Raw genomic sequence first — 16,806 nt, forward strand, 5'->3', positions numbered from 1 at the left:
CAAATCTACCAAGACCTGGCCGTCCCTCTAAACTTTCAGCTCATACAAGGAGAAGACTGATCAGAGATGCAGCCAAGAGGCCCATGATCACTCTGGATGAACTGCAGAGATCTGCAGCTGAGGTGGGAGACTCTGTCCATAGGACAACAATCAGTCGTATATTGCACAAATCTGGCCTTTATGGAAGAGTGGCAAGAAGAAAGCCATTTCTTAAAGATATCCATAAATAAAAAGTGTTGTTTAAAGTTTGCCACAAGCCACCTGGGAGACACACCAAACATGTGGAAGAAGGTGCTCTGGTCAGATGAACCCAAAATTGAACTTTTTGGCAACAATGCAAAACATTATGTTTGGCGTAAAAGCAACACAGCTCATCACCCTGAACACACCATCCCCGCTGTCAAACATGGTGGTGGCAGCATCATGGTTTGGGCCTGCTTTTCTTCAGCAGGGACAGGGAAGATGGTTAAAATTGATGGGAAGATGGATGGAGCCAAATACAGGACCATTCTGGAAGAAAACCTGATGGAGTCTGCAAAAGACCTGAGACTTGGACGGAGATTTGTCTTCCAACAAGACAATGATCCAAAACATAAAGCAAAATCTACAATGGAATGGTTCAAAAATAAACATATCCAGGTGTTAGAATGGCTAAGTCAAAGTCCAGACCTGAATCCAATCGAGAATCTGTGGAAAGAACTGAAAACTGCTGTTCACAAATGCTCTCCATCCAACCTCACTGAGCTCAAGCTATTTTGCAAGGAGGAATGGGAAAACATTTCAGTCTCTCGATGTGCAAAACTGATAGAGACATACCCCAAGCAACTTACAGCTGTAATCACAGCAAAAGGTGGCGCTACAAAGTATTAACTTAAGGGGGCTGAATACTTTTGCACGCCCAATTTTTCAGTTTTTGATTTGTTAAAAAAGTTTGAAATATCCAATAAATGTCGTTCCACTTCATGATTGTGTCCCACTTGTTGTTGATTCACAAATGTATATCTTTATGTTTGAAGCCTGAAATGTGGCAAAAGGTCGCAAAGTTCAAGGGGGCCGAATACTTTCGCAAGGCACTGTATATAACGTTACAGTATATTCTCTAATCCCCCTCTCACCCTTTTCTCACCCTTTTCTCTCTCTATATATAACGTTAGTATTTTCTCTAATCCCCCTCTCACCCTTCACTCTCTCTCCCTCCTCTACCCTCCATCCTTGTTTGACCCAAGTTAAACAATGGGAATGTGATGGGAATGTGATGAAAGAAATGAAAGCTTAAATAAATCATTCTCTCTACTTTTATTCTGGGAATTTGTACAGGGATTAAATGTAGGGAATTGTGAAACTGAGCTTCAATGTATTGGCCAAGGTGTGTGTAAACTTCTGACTTCAACTGTTCTCTCTCTCTCTCTCCCTCCTCCACCCTCCATTCTGTCTCCCTCCTTTCTTTTCCTCCCCCATCTCTCTCTCCCCCTCCTCTGTCCATACAAGCAGGGTCATTGCATAGCCCGGTGGCTGTGTAATGGTCTGGAAATATGGAGGAGGAAGTGTAAACCATGATCTCCTCAGCTGTGGTTGAAAAGTAATGGACTGAAATACAACAAGCTCAGCCTCTCCCAGGTAACCACGCAAATTGGCTTCAGGCAGGGTGAAGGTATGTAAAACACACACGTAGACCAACACACAAGCAGTTCTTCCTGTCTGCTGGACAGAGAATCTCCAGGTGTCCTGCAGGGTCACTGATCCCACTGATAATTCTGATCGTTCTTCTGACCAACTATGTTATCTCCAGTCCAACCTTTTGAGGATCTGAGGAACAATGCCAAATCTGTTCATTCTCCTGAGGGGGAATAGGTTTTGTCTTGCCCTCTTCATTACTGTCTTGGTGTGTTTGGACCACGATAGTTCGTTGGTGATGTGGACACCAAGGACCTTGAAACTCTCTACCCATTACCCCGTCAATGGTAATGAGGGCCTGTTCAGCCCTCCTTTTCCTGTAGTCCACGATCAGCTCCTTTGTCAGCTCCTTTGTTCCTGTTTCATCTGCAGAAGAAGATGTATGTTTTTCCTTGGGAGATTTTCATTGATTATGTTGGAGTGTTTGTGTTGACCAAATGCCCTCAATAGAGAACTGTGTTCAATCAAGAAAACCTACTCCTGACTCGTTTATTCCACCTTCCCGCTTTAGAGTGGCGCCCAGTTACTTGGTCCGCTCACATTACGCACATCCCAAAACAGATCCTGAGACAGTCGAGCCCGGTCAAGCAGAATCAGACAGAACAACTCCTGCCAATCAAACCAGACACGTGGGTCCGTTCGAACGGTCCGACCAGAACGAGTGCAAGCCCCCTCCACTAAACGCCTGACTCCAGTAAGGTTCACAGCTCCTATTCACTTAGTCCCTACACATGCGCACATACATTGACTTTTAAAACAACCCCAAATTCACACATGCATCCAATTCATTGAATTCAAAAGTTCTTTAGCTTTTACTGGGTTTTTAGGACATTTTAAAGAGAGACCTACGTGACGCCCTTCTCGCTGAGACAGGATCTCTGAAGCAATCTATTCAAACATTTCAACTACGTAAGAACAAGCTTACCTTTTTTATAGTTGTGTGGCCACATTTGTTTGCAAGATTGTCCAAAGAAACTATCACCAGCCCGGAACGTCACTCTTTGCGATCCCTGTCCCTCCTGGCAAAGCTCCCCAAATAATAATAATATATCCCATTTAGCAGACGCTTTTGTCCAAAGCGACTTACAAGTCGGCTGGGGCCACTACTGCATATGGGTGGCCCCAGTGGGAAACGAACCCACGACGCTTGGCGTTGCAAGCGCCATGCTCTACCGACTGAGCCACACAGGACCCAAATTATCTCATGGAGAATCATTTCAAAATATAACACTTACAAGAACTTGTGAATTCAATATAGGCTTTTGATACAAACATATCAGACGCCTAGATGGTCCGCGGAACACACACTTTCCCAGAGCACTGGCTCTGTCTTTATACACATACAGTATATGAGTCCATTCCATATGTTAATGGGGTTACTTCCCTCAAGTCATCGGTCACCATTATCTTTCAGTCCAGGCTTCCTCCATGTTCATGCCTAATAACGCCTGCATCCGCTCTTGATTAGATTACAATGGTGGCAGGACCCTCTCATGTCCTAAAATGAATGTATATCTATCTTACCCTAAGCTCTTATGTCCTTTACCCTCTCTATCTAATCTTTATAATGATGTCCTGCTCCTTCCATAATAGATAATGTATTTAAGGGTCACCTCCTCCTCTTTGCCCTCTGCCTTTATGCACAGTAAAGCACGTATGGCTTCGGCCATTACACTTATGTCTGTTTAATCTTTGGTTCCCTGTCCGCTTTCTGTTTGTGGTCTAATGTATACCTATCTTTGCTCAATAGTGTCATATCTGTCTCTATATGTAACAAAAACTACAACAAAACACACAGTCCAGTTCAAAGTGAATGATGGCAGGCCCTACTGCCTGTAAACACACAGTCCAGTTCAAAGTGAATGTTGGCAGGCCCATGAGGCAAATGGCTTGTTTGCTTGTATAAAGGTCTCCTGTATCTCTGGTTGACCTATAGCGCCCTGGTCTGTTGTCGTGGCGGAATAAGAATTATTTAGGTAACATTTATAAATAATATGTTTTATTGTTTTTATTGCATGCTTATGTGAGATATGTCATTAGAATGTCTATTTTTGGATAATACTGTTGGCCGGTTGCAGTTATCTGTTCTCTGTCAGGGTCAGTTATTTGGGCCGCAGAGAGGGGAGAGGTCAAGCTTGTCTTCATATGTAAACATATCTTTTAAACCATGTTAAGGGGTGATTGAGGGGGAACCAATTATCTCTTGGCCCCACAATGTCTGTGTGCCAGTCACTGTGTCTCTGTGAGCTTGTCCAGAATGGGAGTGTCTAAAATGACAATTGATATATATCCTAATGTCTTGGTACTATGTTGTACCAAGAACGAGAAGTAGAACCTCATTTTAGGAGAGCAAACTGAACGATAATTTATAGCTAATGCTGTCTGGCTATGGGATACTCCTCTCTCAAGTAAAGTCTTCCTTTGTAATGTTCCTAAGATCTGTTATTCGTCATGTGAGTTGAGATGGGTTTGTCTTGGCTATAAATGATACGAAGAACTGTTTTGTAAGGACTCTCAGAGAATTAATTTATAGACACTGAATTGATCTGAGAGTCACAAGATGGACTTTATGATAACTCTGACTTGTGTGGTGGTTTGGTCTCATGATTTGGTAAATACAGGAAATTTCCACTACACTGTGTAGACTCTGGTCCTGGACAAGACAGATGTTTTTATTAGGTTTTATTTACTGCAGTGTCTACTTGTCCAAACACAAGGACTCTTTCCCACTCTGTATTGCAATTTTCACAAATGCTTTACTATTCGTCATTCTCAAACATCAGAATTTAAGAAAATGTAAAAATGACCGTATATAAGTGGCCAAGTGTCAGATGTTTATTTTTTTAAGTGTCACATTCTTCCTGGGGGTGTAAATGAACAGATTTGAATAAGATGTCATGTTGCTGAAATGCTGTCAGTTCCACTTTAAATGTAACAATGTTTCACACACACAAGTTATTTTATATGGCTGACAGCAGAACTTCAGTAAGAATCAGTCTCACCTTAAGTGGTTTCTAACACAACACTGTTCACCATAGTACCCTCAAAACTCATCACTAAGCTAAGGACCCTGGGACTAAACACCTCCCTCTGCAACTGGATCCTGGACTTCCTGACGGGCCACCCCCAGGTGGTGAGTGTAGGCAACAACACATCCATCACACTGATCCTCAACACGGGGGTCTCTCAGGGGTGCGTGCTCTGTCCCCTCCTGTACTCCCTGTTCACCCACGACTGCATGGCCAAACACAACTCCAACACCATCATTAAGTTTGTTGACGACACAACAGTGGTAGGCCTGATCACCAACAACGATGAGACAGCCTATATGGAGGAGGTCAGAGACCTGGCCCGGGTGGTGCCAGAATAACAACCTCTCCCTCAACGTAACCAAGGCTAAGGAGATGATTGTGGATTACAGGAAAAGGAGGACCGAGCATGCCCCCATTCACATCAACAGGTCTGTAGGGGAGCAGGTCGAGAGCTTCAAGTTCTTTGGTGTCCACATCCCCAACAAACTATCATTGTCCAAAGGCACTACAGAGGGTAGTGTGTATAGCCCAGTACATCACTGGGGCCAAGCTTTCTGCCATCCAGGACCTCTATACCAGGCGGTGTCAGAGGAAGGCCCTATAGAGGGTAGTGTGTACAGCCCAGTACATCACTGTGGCCAAGCTTTCTGCCATCCAGGACCTCTACACCAGGCGGTGTCAGAGGAAGGCCCTAAAAATTGTCAAAGACTCCAGCCACCCTAGTCATAGACAATTTTCTCTGCTACCGCACAGCAAACGGTACTGGAGCACCAAGTCTAGGTCCAAATGGCAGCTTCTTCTAACAGCTTCTATCCCCAAGCCATAAGACTGCTGAACAGTTAATCAAATAATTACCCAGACTTTTTGCATTGACCCCCCTCCCCCCCCTTTTATGCTGCTGCTACTCGCTGTTTATTATCTATGCAAAGTAACTTTACCCCTAACTACACCTACCATAGTGCCCTCAAAGGTCATCACAAAGTTAAGGACCTTGGGACTAAATACCTCCCTCTGCAACTGGATCCTGGACTTCCTGGACATCCCACTATTCACATCAACGGGACAGCAGTGGAGAAGTTGGAAAGTTTTAAGTTCCTCTGCGTACACATCACGGACAAACTGAAATGGTCCAACCACACAGACAGTGTGGTGAAGAAGGCGCAACAGTGCCTCTTCAACCTCAAGAGGCTGAAGACATTTGGCTTGTCACCTTAAACCCTCACAAACTTTTACAGATGCACAATTGAGAGAATCCTGTATTACCGCCTGGCAAACTACCTGCCCTCCAGGACACCCAAGCCAATGTCACAGGAAGGCCAAAACGATCATCAAGGACAACAACCACCCGAGCCACTGCCTGTTCACCCCGATACCATCCAGAAGGCGAGGTCAGTACAGGTGCATCAAAGCGGGGACCGAGAGACTGAAAAACAGCTTCTATCAAGGCCATCCAACTGTTAAACAGCCATCATCAACCCTGGTGTCCTGGCTAAATCCCCAATCTGTCCCTCATACCATCATGGTCACCTAATCATCCCTTGTATACAAATGGCTCATTCATCCCCCTGTAACTATTCCCCAGGTCGTTGCTGTAAATGAGAACGTGTTCTCAGTTGATTTACCTGGTCAAATAAGGGTAAAACACTCAATAAAAATCCACATATTTATATGTACATATTGTCATTCACCCCTTTATATTTGTGTGTATAAGGCAGTTGTGGAATTGTTAGATTACTTGTTAGATATTACTGCACTGTTGGAACAAGAAGCACAAGAATTTCGCTACACTCCATTAACAACATCTGCTAACCATGTGTATGTGACCATTAAAATGTAATTTGATTATTTAATTTGACATTTTACTTCAACTAACCTGTACCCCCGCACATTGACTCGGTACCAGGGTGTATAGCCTTGTTATTGTCATTCTAAGACTCAATCATGGACACTCTTACTGACAGTTGTGGCTGCTTCATGTGATGCATTTTTGCCTCAACCTTCTTGCCCTTTGTGCTGCTACCATGTTGTGTTGCTACCGTGCTGTGTTTATCAAATCAAATCAAATCAAATTTATTTATATAGCCCTTCGTACATCAGCTGATATCTCAAAGTGCTGTACAGAAACCCAGCCTAAAACCCCAAACAGCAAGCAATGCAGGTGTAGAAGCATGTGTTGCTGCCTTGCTATGTTGTTGTCTTAGGTCTCTCTTTAGGTGGCGTTGTGGTGTCTCTTGTCATGTGTGTTTCTCCTATATTTTTATTACATTTTATTTTATTTTATCCCAGACCCCATCCCCGCACAAGTCATTTTGTATTCTGGTAGGCCGTCATTGTAAATAAGAATTTCTTCTTAATTAAAAATATATTTTTTAAATGGTTTGAAATGCGGGCATTTATTTTGAAGGTTTTCTCATTACCATATGACAGTGACGTCATCGTTGGCGTTGCTCGTTGTCGAGAAGTTGTTGCACGAAGATAGCTAGCTATCAAAATAAACATGAACGGCGGAGAGCTGAAACAAATTAATTCATTGCAACGTCTTCTGACGCATAAATAATGCATGCAACGATTTAATTTCTCTAGTTTAGTATCATAACTTCAAGGGACGTGTCTTTAGGCCTTTACTCGTTGCTAACGCGTAGCTAGCTTGCTCCCACTGTTTCCACATAATTCATTTCAACGCAACGGCCTGCTAATAAGCTGGCTAACTAATTAAAAAAGATTTAGCTGGCACTATCCGACGATACAGCATCAAGAGTCCAGCTATCAATACATGCAGTTTCTTCGTTTGTGAATTTTACAGCACAGTGAATGTATTAGCTTGCTAACTAGCTAACGCTAGCTAAATTGGTCACAACAATGTCACAGGCGCACTGGACCAAATTCGAAAAGGAGACCGAGGAAGAGGTGAAGAACCTGGTCAAACACATCAGTGGGATTCAAGATGAAGAAGAGCAGAACTTTCAACTGGCACTGAAATTTACCTGGTCCAATTTCAGGTAAGGATGTCACATTTTAATTATGATTACACAGCTGCTTTAGAAAAGGTGATATGATCAAAGATGAACTGTTCAAATCAATTTTTATTTGTCACATACACATGGTTAGCAGATGTTAATGCGAGTGTAGCGAAATGCTTGTGCTTCTCGTTCCGACAACGCAGTAATAACCAACAAGTAATCGAGCTAACAATTCCAAAACTACTACTGTATAGACACAAGTGTACGGGGATAAAGAATATGTACATAAAGATATGAATGAGTGATGGTACAGAGCAGCATAGGCAAGATACAGTAGATGGTATCGAGTACAGTATATATATATGAGATGAGTATGTAAACAGTGGCATAGTTAAAGTGGCTAGTGATACATGTATTACGTAAGGATGCAGTCGATGATATAGAGTACAGTATATACGTATATATATGAGATGAATAATGTAGGGTATGTAAACATTATATTAGGTAGCATTGTGTAAAGTGGCTAGTGATATATTTTACATCATTTCCCATCAATTCCCATTATTAAAGTGGCTGGAGTTGAGTCCGTGTGTTGGGAGCAGCCACTCAATGTTAGTGGTTGCTGTTTAACAGTCTGATGGCCTTGAGATAGAAGCTGTTTTTCAGTCTCTCGGTCCCAGCTTTGATGCACCTGTACTGACCTCGCCTTCTGGATGATAGCGGGGTGAACAGGCAGTGGCTCGGGTGGTTGTTGTCCTTGATGATCTTTATGGCCTTCCTGTGACATCGGGTGGTGTAGGTGTCCTGGAGGGCAGGTAGTTTGCCCCCAATTGTGCATCTGTAGAAGTTTGTAAGTGCTTTTGGTGACAAGCTGAATTTCTTCAGCCTCCTGAGGTTGAAGAGGCGCTGCTGCGCCTTCTTCACGATGCTGTCTATGTGGGTGGACCAATTCAGTTTGTCTGTGACGTGTACGTCGAGGAACTTAAACTTACTACCCTCTCCGCTACTGTTCCATCGATGTGGATAGGGGGGTGTTCCCTCTGCTGTTTCCTGAAGTCCACAATCATCTCCTTAGTTTTGTTGACGTTGAGTGTGAGGTTATTTACCTGACACCACCCTCCGAGGGCCCTCACCTCCTCCCTGTAGGCCGTCTCGTCGTTGTTGGTAATCAAGCCTACCACTGTTGTGTTGTCCGCAAACTTGATGATTGAGTTGGAGGCGTGCATGGTGGTTATGATGGTCATCGTGGGTTTCTCTCTGTGTTGGCAGGTTTCACCGTTTCCTAGATGCCAATAGTCATAAAGTTCAACGCAGTGTGAATGGGTGAGTTGGCAAACAGGTTATATGATTTGTGTATGTAGAATTAATGTTGCCTGTTCATTATGAGCATGATGAAATACCACTGTTTCAGGATCTATGAGAAACTGATGGTGCATTCAGACCTGAGTAAAGCAGAGAGCTGGGTCAGACTGACAGAAGAGTTCCTCAACTCACCTCTACCCAACACAGATGGAACCAAGGTATGGTTAGACAAGAAACACACAACATAAACTGTATAATTTCAACACAGATGGAACCAAGGTATGGTTAGACAAGAAACACACAACATAAACTGTATAATTACAAGTGATGTGGGGGGGCAGGAAGCATAGTGTGGCACCAGTTACTGAAAGGTCAATGTAAATAGTCTGGGTGGGCATTTGATTAGTTGTTCAGCAGTCTTCTGTCTTGGTGGTAGAAGCTGTTTAGGAACATTTTGGTCTTAGACTTGGGACTCCGGGAACCACTTGTTGTGCGGTTGTAGAGAGAACAGTCTTTGACTTGTGTGACTGGAGTCTTTGACAGTTTTTTTGGGGCCTTCCTCTGACACTGCCTGGTTTAGAGGTCCTGGATGGCAGGAAGCTTGGCCCCGGTGATGTACTGGGCCGTACGCACTACCCTCTGTAGCGCCTTGCGTTCGGAGGCCAAGCAGTTGCCATACCAGCCAGTGATGCAACCAGTTTCTTTACTTAAAATCTAGCGTAAAAGGCATGTAGCTCGTCTGGCAGGCTCGCATATGATCAACATAATGCACACAGCCTGTATCATAAAATGAACCTGTACGCTTAGTTTGCAGTGCAGTGAATGACCTACCTTGTCCCCCTATGTTTTGTTACAGACGGACGTTCATCACAGTCTCCTGGACCTTCTCCTACACCTCTCCGACTCTCCCCTTAACTCCAACTACAGCGAGACACCCAGACTGAAGGAGACTGGTGAGTACATAACCCCTTCATTCCTCTGATGCTCCTCTTACTCCTGATGTGTTCTCAGTCTGGACTACATGATCCCCTGTGTCTGTGTAGAGAAAGAAGACGACTTTGACTGGTGTGGATATTTACAGGAAGGAGAGCTAGACACAGATCCATATCCTGACACCCCAGTGAGTAAAACATGCTTCAACTCTTTCTTCTGCTCATTTTCCATTTCAAACATATATATAAAAATATATATATAAAAAAATATATCCCATTTAGCAGACGCTTTTGTCCAAAGCGACTTACAAGTCGGCTGGGGCCACTACTTTTACATATGGGTGGCCCCAGCGGGAATCGAACCCACGGCGCTTGGCGTTGCAAGCGCCATGCTCTACCGACTGAGCCACACAGGACCCATGTTCCGTGATGTTCAGCCCTTCATTTATATTATCACCAGAATCTACTGTACTGTTTTGAAACCGTGGTGCCGTCCAAATGCCACCCTTATTGACCAGAGCCATCTCTCTCCAAGCCCTCTGTCTGATTCAGTCAGTTCTAATGGGACGGCTGATTTGCTGTAGTGTGTACTCTTCCTGGTCTTGTTTTGATGCTAACTGTTAACTGTCTCGAACAGGAGTCTCTCTTTACTATTACTACTGAGTGATTAGTGCTTTTTGAGGTCGGGTTGGTTTCGGTTCCAATATTAAAAAATTATAGATTATTTTTACTACCGAAAATGCATTATAAAATGACGACATTAAAATGATTTCGGAGCTTTTTAATGGAAATTCCAAAGCCAAAAATAGTGGAATAAAATATTCCGTTGTCTTTGTCAGGTCCACATTGGGGAGACATCAATTGAAAAATAGGAAATTCCTATGAAATAATACAACATTTCAGTTGTGTATATTGCATTTTGTATTTGATGACTTTATTATTTTTCATTCCTTAAAGTCATCCTCTCTGCTAAGGCAGTAGCAGCCAGCCAGACCATCTAACGTTATCTCTGAAGACAGCACAGGGAGAACAGTCATCCTCTCTGCTAAGGCAGTAGCAGCCAGCCAGACCATCTAACGTTATCTCTGAAGACAGCACAGGGAGAACAGTCATCCTCTCTGCTAAGGCTGTAGCAGCCAGCCAGACCATCTAACGTTATCTCTGAAGACAGCACGGGAAGACCAGTCATCCTATTGAGCTCGCCTGCCTCAGTACGCTTCATAGCTGTCTGACCAAATCATTTCACTAGTTCTTCAAAGTAGATACGGCATACTTCTACGAGCTGTCTCTATTCCTCGTCCTTGTGTACATTCCTCTCATGCCGTCTGTGTGTATCTACCTCTCTACCATAGGAGCTGTCTGTTAAACATCTCTGCCATAGGAGCGGTCTGTTAAACATCTCTCTATCCAGGAGTGGTCTGTTAAACATCTCTGCCATAGGAGCGGTCTGTTAAACATCTCTGCCATAGGAGTTGTCTGTTAAACATCTCTATCTAGGAGCGGTCTGTTAAACATCTCTATCTAGGAGCGGTCTGTTAAACATCTCTCTATCTAGGAGCGGTCTGTTAAACATCTCTCTATCTAGGAGTGGTCTGTTAAACATCTCTATCTAGGAGCTGTCTGTTAAACATCTCTCTATCCAGGAGCGGCCTGTTAAACATCTCTCTATCCAGGAGTGGTCTGTTAAACATCTCTGCCATAGGAGCGGTCTGTTAAACATCTCTGCCATAGGAGTTGTCTGTTAAACATCTCTATCTAGGAGCGGTCTGTTAAACATCTCTATCTAGGAGTGGTCTGTTAAACATCTCTATCTAGGAGCGGTCTGTTAAACATCTCTCTATCTAGGAGTGGTCTGTTAAACATCTCTATCTAGGAGTGGTCTGTTAAACATCTCTATCTAGGAGTTGTCTGTTAAACATCTCTATCTAGGAGCGGTCTGTTAAACATCTCTCTATCTAGGAGCTGTCTGTTAAACATCCCTCTATCCAGGAGCGGTCTGTTAAACATCTCTATCTAGGAGTTGTCTGTTAAACATCTCTGCCATAGGAGCAGTCTGTTAAACATCTCTCTATCTAGGAGCGGTCTGTTAAACATCTCTCTATCTAGGAGCGGTCTGTTAAACATCTCTGCCATAGGAGCGGTCTGTTAAACATCTCTGCCATAGGAGTTGTCTGTTAAACATCTCTCTATCTAGGAGCGGTCTGTTAAACATCTCTCTATCTAGGAGCTGTCTGTTAAACATCTCTATCTAGGAGCGGTCTGTTAAACATCTCTATCTAGGAGCGGTCTGTTAAACATCTCTCTATCTAGGAGCTGTCTGTTAAACATCTCTCTATCTAGGAGCGGTCTGTTAAACATCTCTATCTAGGAGCGGTCTGTTAAACATCTCTATCTAGGAGCGGTCTGTTAAACATCTCTCTATCTAGGAGCGGTCTGTTAAACATCTCTCTATCTAGGAGTGGTCTGTTAAACATCTCTATCTAGGAGCTGTCTGTTAAACATCTCTCTATCCAGGAGCGGCCTGTTAAACATCTCTCTATCCAGGAGTGGTCTGTTAAACATCTCTGCCATAGGAGCGGTCTGTTAAACATCTCTCTATCTAGGAGCGGTCTGTTAAACATCTCTATCTAGGAGCGGTCTGTTAAACATCTCTATCTAGGAGCGGTCTGTTAAACATCTCTCTATCTAGGAGCGGTCTGTTAAACATCTCTCTATCTAGGAGTGGTCTGTTAAACATCTCTGCCATAGGAGCGGTCTGTTAAACATCTCTGCCATAGGAGTTGTCTGTTAAACATCTCTATCTAGGAGCGGTCTGTTAAACATCTCTATCTAGGAGCGGTCTGTTAAACATCTCTCTATCTAGGAGCGGTCTGTTAAACATCTCTCTATCTAGGAGTGGTCTGTTAAACATCTCTATCTAGGAGCTGTCTGTTAAACATCTCTCTATCTAGGAGCGGTCTGTTAAACATCTCTCTATCTAGGAGCTGTCTGTTAAACATCCCTCTATCCAGGAGCGGTCTGTTAAACATCTCTATCTAGGAGTTGTCTGTTAAACATCTCTGCCATAGGAGCAGTCTGTTAAACATCTCTCTATCTAGGAGCGGTCTGTTAAACATCTCTCTATCTAGGAGCGGTCTGTTAAACATCTCTATCTAGGAGCGGTCTGTTAAACATCTCTGCCATAGGAGCGGTCTGTTAAACATCTCTGCCATAGGAGTTGTCTGTTAAACATCTCTATCTAGGAGCGGTCTGTTAAACATCTCTATCTAGGAGCGGTCTGTTAAACATCTCTCTATCTAGGAGCGGTCTGTTAAACATCTCTCTATCTAGGAGTGGTCTGTTAAACATCTCTATCTAGGAGCTGTCTGTTAAACATCTCTCTATCCAGGAGCGGCCTGTTAAACATCTCTCTATCCAGGAGTGGTCTGTTAAACATCTCTGCCATAGGAGCGGTCTGTTAAACATCTCTGCCATAGGAGTTGTCTGTTAAACATCTCTATCTAGGAGCGGTCTGTTAAACATCTCTATCTAGGAGCGGTCTGTTAAACATCTCTCTATCTAGGAGCGGTCTGTTAAACATCTCTCTATCTAGGAGTGGTCTGTTAAACATCTCTATCTAGGAGCTGTCTGTTAAACATCTCTCTATCTAGGAGCGGTCTGTTAAACATCTCTCTATCTAGGAGCTGTCTGTTAAACATCCCTCTATCCAGGAGCGGTCTGTTAAACATCTCTATCTAGGAGTTGTCTGTTAAACATCTCTGCCATAGGAGCAGTCTGTTAAACATCTCTCTATCTAGGAGCGGTCTGTTAAACATCTCTCTATCTAGGAGCGGTCTGTTAAACATCTCTATCTAGGAGCGGTCTGTTAAACATCTCTATCTAGGAGCGGTCTGTTAAACATCTCTATCTAGGAGCGGTCTGTTAAACATCTCTCTATCTAGGAGTTGTCTGTTAAACATCTCTATCTAGGAGTTGTCTGTTAAACATCTCTCTATCTAGGAGTTGTCTGTTAAACATCTCTATCTAGGAGCTGTCTGTTAAACATCTCTATCTAGGAGTTGTCTGTTAAACATCTCTCTATCTAGGAGTTGTCTGTTAAACATCTCTATCTAGGAGCGGTCTGTTAAACATCTCTATCTAGGAGTTGTCTGTTAAACATCTCTATCTAGGAGTTGTCTGTTAAACATCTCTCTATCTAGGAGTTGTCTGTTAAACATCTCTATCTAGGAGCGGTCTGTTAAACATCTCTCTAAGAGCGGTCTGTTAAACATCTCTCTATCTAGGAGCTGTCTGTTAAACATCTCTATCTAGGAGCGGTCTGTTAAACATCTCTATCTAGGAGTTGTCTGTTAAACATCTCTATCTAGGAGTTGTCTGTTAAACATCTCTCTATCTAGGAGTTGTCTGTTAAACATCTCTATCTAGGAGCGGTCTGTTAAACATCTCTCTATCTAAGAGCGGTCTGTTAAACATCTCTCTATCTAGGAGCTGTCTGTTAAACATCTCTATCTAGGAGCGGTCTGTTAAACATCTCTATCTAGGAGCTGTCTGTTAAACATCTCTCTATCTAGGAGCGGTCTGTTAAACATCTCTCTATCTAGGAGTTGTCTGTTAAACATCTCTATCTAGGAGTTGTCTGTTAAACATCTCTCTATCTAGGAGTTGTCTGTTAAACATCTCTATCTAGGAGCGGTCTGTTAAACATCTCTCTATCTAGGAGTTGTCTGTTAAACATCTCTATCTAGGAGTTGTCTGTTAAACATCTCTATCTAGGAGTTGTCTGTTAAACATCTCTATCTAGGAGTTGTCTGTTAAACATCTCTGCCATAGGAGCAGTCTGTTAAACATCTCTCTATCTAGGAGCGGTCTGTTAAACATCTCTCTATCTAGGAGCGGTCTGTTAAACATCTCTATCTAGGAGCGGTCTGTTAAACATCTCTGCCATAGGAGCGGTCTGTTAAACATCTCTGCCATAGGAGTTGTCTGTTAAACATCTCTATCTAGGAGCGGTCTGTTAAACATCTCTATCTAGGAGCGGTCTGTTAAACATCTCTCTATCTAGGAGCGGTCTGTTAAACATCTCTCTATCTAGGAGTGGTCTGTTAAACATCTCTATCTAGGAGCTGTCTGTTAAACATCTCTCTATCTAGGAGCGGTCTGTTAAACATCTCTCTATCTAGGAGCTGTCTGTTAAACATCCCTCTATCCAGGAGCGGTCTGTTAAACATCTCTATCTAGGAGTTGTCTGTTAAACATCTCTGCCATAGGAGCAGTCTGTTAAACATCTCTATCTAGGAGCGGTCTGTTAAACATCTCTCTATCTAGGAGCGGTCTGTTAAACATCTCTATCTAGGAGCGGTCTGTTAAACATCTCTATCTAGGAGCGGTCTGTTAAACATCTCTATCTAGGAGCGGTCTGTTAAACATCTCTCTATCTAGGAGTTGTCTGTTAAACATCTCTATCTAGGAGTTGTCTGTTAAACATCTCTCTATCTAGGAGTTGTCTGTTAAACATCTCTATCTAGGAGCTGTCTGTTAAACATCTCTATCTAGGAGTTGTCTGTTAAACATCTCTCTATCTAGGAGTTGTCTGTTAAACATCTCTATCTAGGAGCGGTCTGTTAAACATCTCTATCTAGGAGTTGTCTGTTAAACATCTCTATCTAGGAGTTGTCTGTTAAACATCTCTCTATCTAGGAGTTGTCTGTTAAACATCTCTATCTAGGAGCGGTCTGTTAAACATCTCTATCTAGGAGCGGTCTGTTAAACATCTCTCTATCTAAGAGCGGTCTGTTAAACATCTCTCTATCTAGGAGCTGTCTGTTAAACATCTCTATCTAGGAGCTGTCTGTTAAACATCTCTATCTAGGAGCGGTCTGTTAAACATCTCTATCTAGGAGCTGTCTGTTAAACATCTCTCTATCTAGGAGCGGTCTGTTAAACATCTCTCTATCTAGGAGTTGTCTGTTAAACATCTCTATCTAGGAGTTGTCTGTTAAACATCTCTCTATCTAGGAGTTGTCTGTTAAACATCTCTATCTAGGAGCGGTCTGTTAAACATCTCTCTATCTAGGAGTTGTCTGTTAAACATCTCTATCTAGGAGTTGTCTGTTAAACATCTCTCTATCTAGGAGTTGTCTGTTAAACATCTCTATCTAGGAGCTGTCTGTTAAACATCTCTATCTAGGAGTTGTCTGTTAAACATCTCTCTATCTAGGAGTTGTCTGTTAAACATCTCTATCTAGGAGCGGTCTGTTAAACATCTCTATCTAGGAGTTGTCTGTTAAACATCTCTATCTAGGAGTTGTCTGTTAAACATCTCTCTATCTAGGAGTTGTCTGTTAAACATCTCTATCTAGGAGCGGTCTGTTAAACATCTCTCTATCTAAGAGCGGTCTGTTAAACATCTCTCTATCTAGGAGCTGTCTGTTAAACATCTCTATCTAGGAGCTGTCTGTTAAACATCTCTATCTAGGAGCGGTCTGTTAAACATCTCTATCTAGGAGCTGTCTGTTAAACATCTCTCTATCTAGGAGCGGTCTGTTAAACATCTCTCTATCTAGGAGTTGTCTGTTAAACATCTCTATCTAGGAGTTGTCTGTTAAACATCTCTCTATCTAGGAGTTGTCTGTTAAACATCTCTATCTAGGAGCGGTCTGTTAAACATCTCTATCTAGGAGTTGTCTGTTAAACATCTCTATCTAGGAGTTGTCTGTTAAACATCTCTCTATCTAGGAGTTGTCTGTTAAACATCTCTATCTAGGAGCGGTCTGTTAAACATCTCTATCTAGGAGTTGTCTGTTAAACATCTCTATCTAGGAGCGGTCTGTTAAACATCTCTGCCATAGGAGCGGTCTGTTAAACATCTCTCTATCTAGGAGCTGTCTGTTAAACATCTCTATCTAG

General features: G+C 42.7%; 1 protein-coding gene across 1 annotated transcript in view; it reads left to right on the forward strand.

The window, feature by feature from the left end:
• The first annotated feature begins 7,143 nt into the window (after nucleotides 1-7,143).
• Nucleotides 7,144-16,806, forward strand: part of tubgcp5 (tubulin gamma complex component 5) — a 69,600-nt gene continuing 59,937 nt past the window's right edge. Inside the window, exons 1-5 of the mRNA XM_064952672.1 lie at nucleotides 7,144-7,705; nucleotides 8,936-8,989; nucleotides 9,078-9,186; nucleotides 9,825-9,921; nucleotides 10,012-10,088. Of these exons, the coding sequence (XP_064808744.1) occupies nucleotides 7,566-7,705; nucleotides 8,936-8,989; nucleotides 9,078-9,186; nucleotides 9,825-9,921; nucleotides 10,012-10,088 (477 nt within the window). The 5' untranslated portion in view covers nucleotides 7,144-7,565. The remainder of the gene's footprint in view (nucleotides 7,706-8,935; nucleotides 8,990-9,077; nucleotides 9,187-9,824; nucleotides 9,922-10,011; nucleotides 10,089-16,806) is intronic.

This window comes from Oncorhynchus masou, chromosome 31 (genome assembly GCF_036934945.1).
Source record: "Oncorhynchus masou masou isolate Uvic2021 chromosome 31, UVic_Omas_1.1, whole genome shotgun sequence".
Taxonomy (NCBI): Eukaryota; Metazoa; Chordata; class Actinopteri; order Salmoniformes; family Salmonidae; genus Oncorhynchus; species Oncorhynchus masou.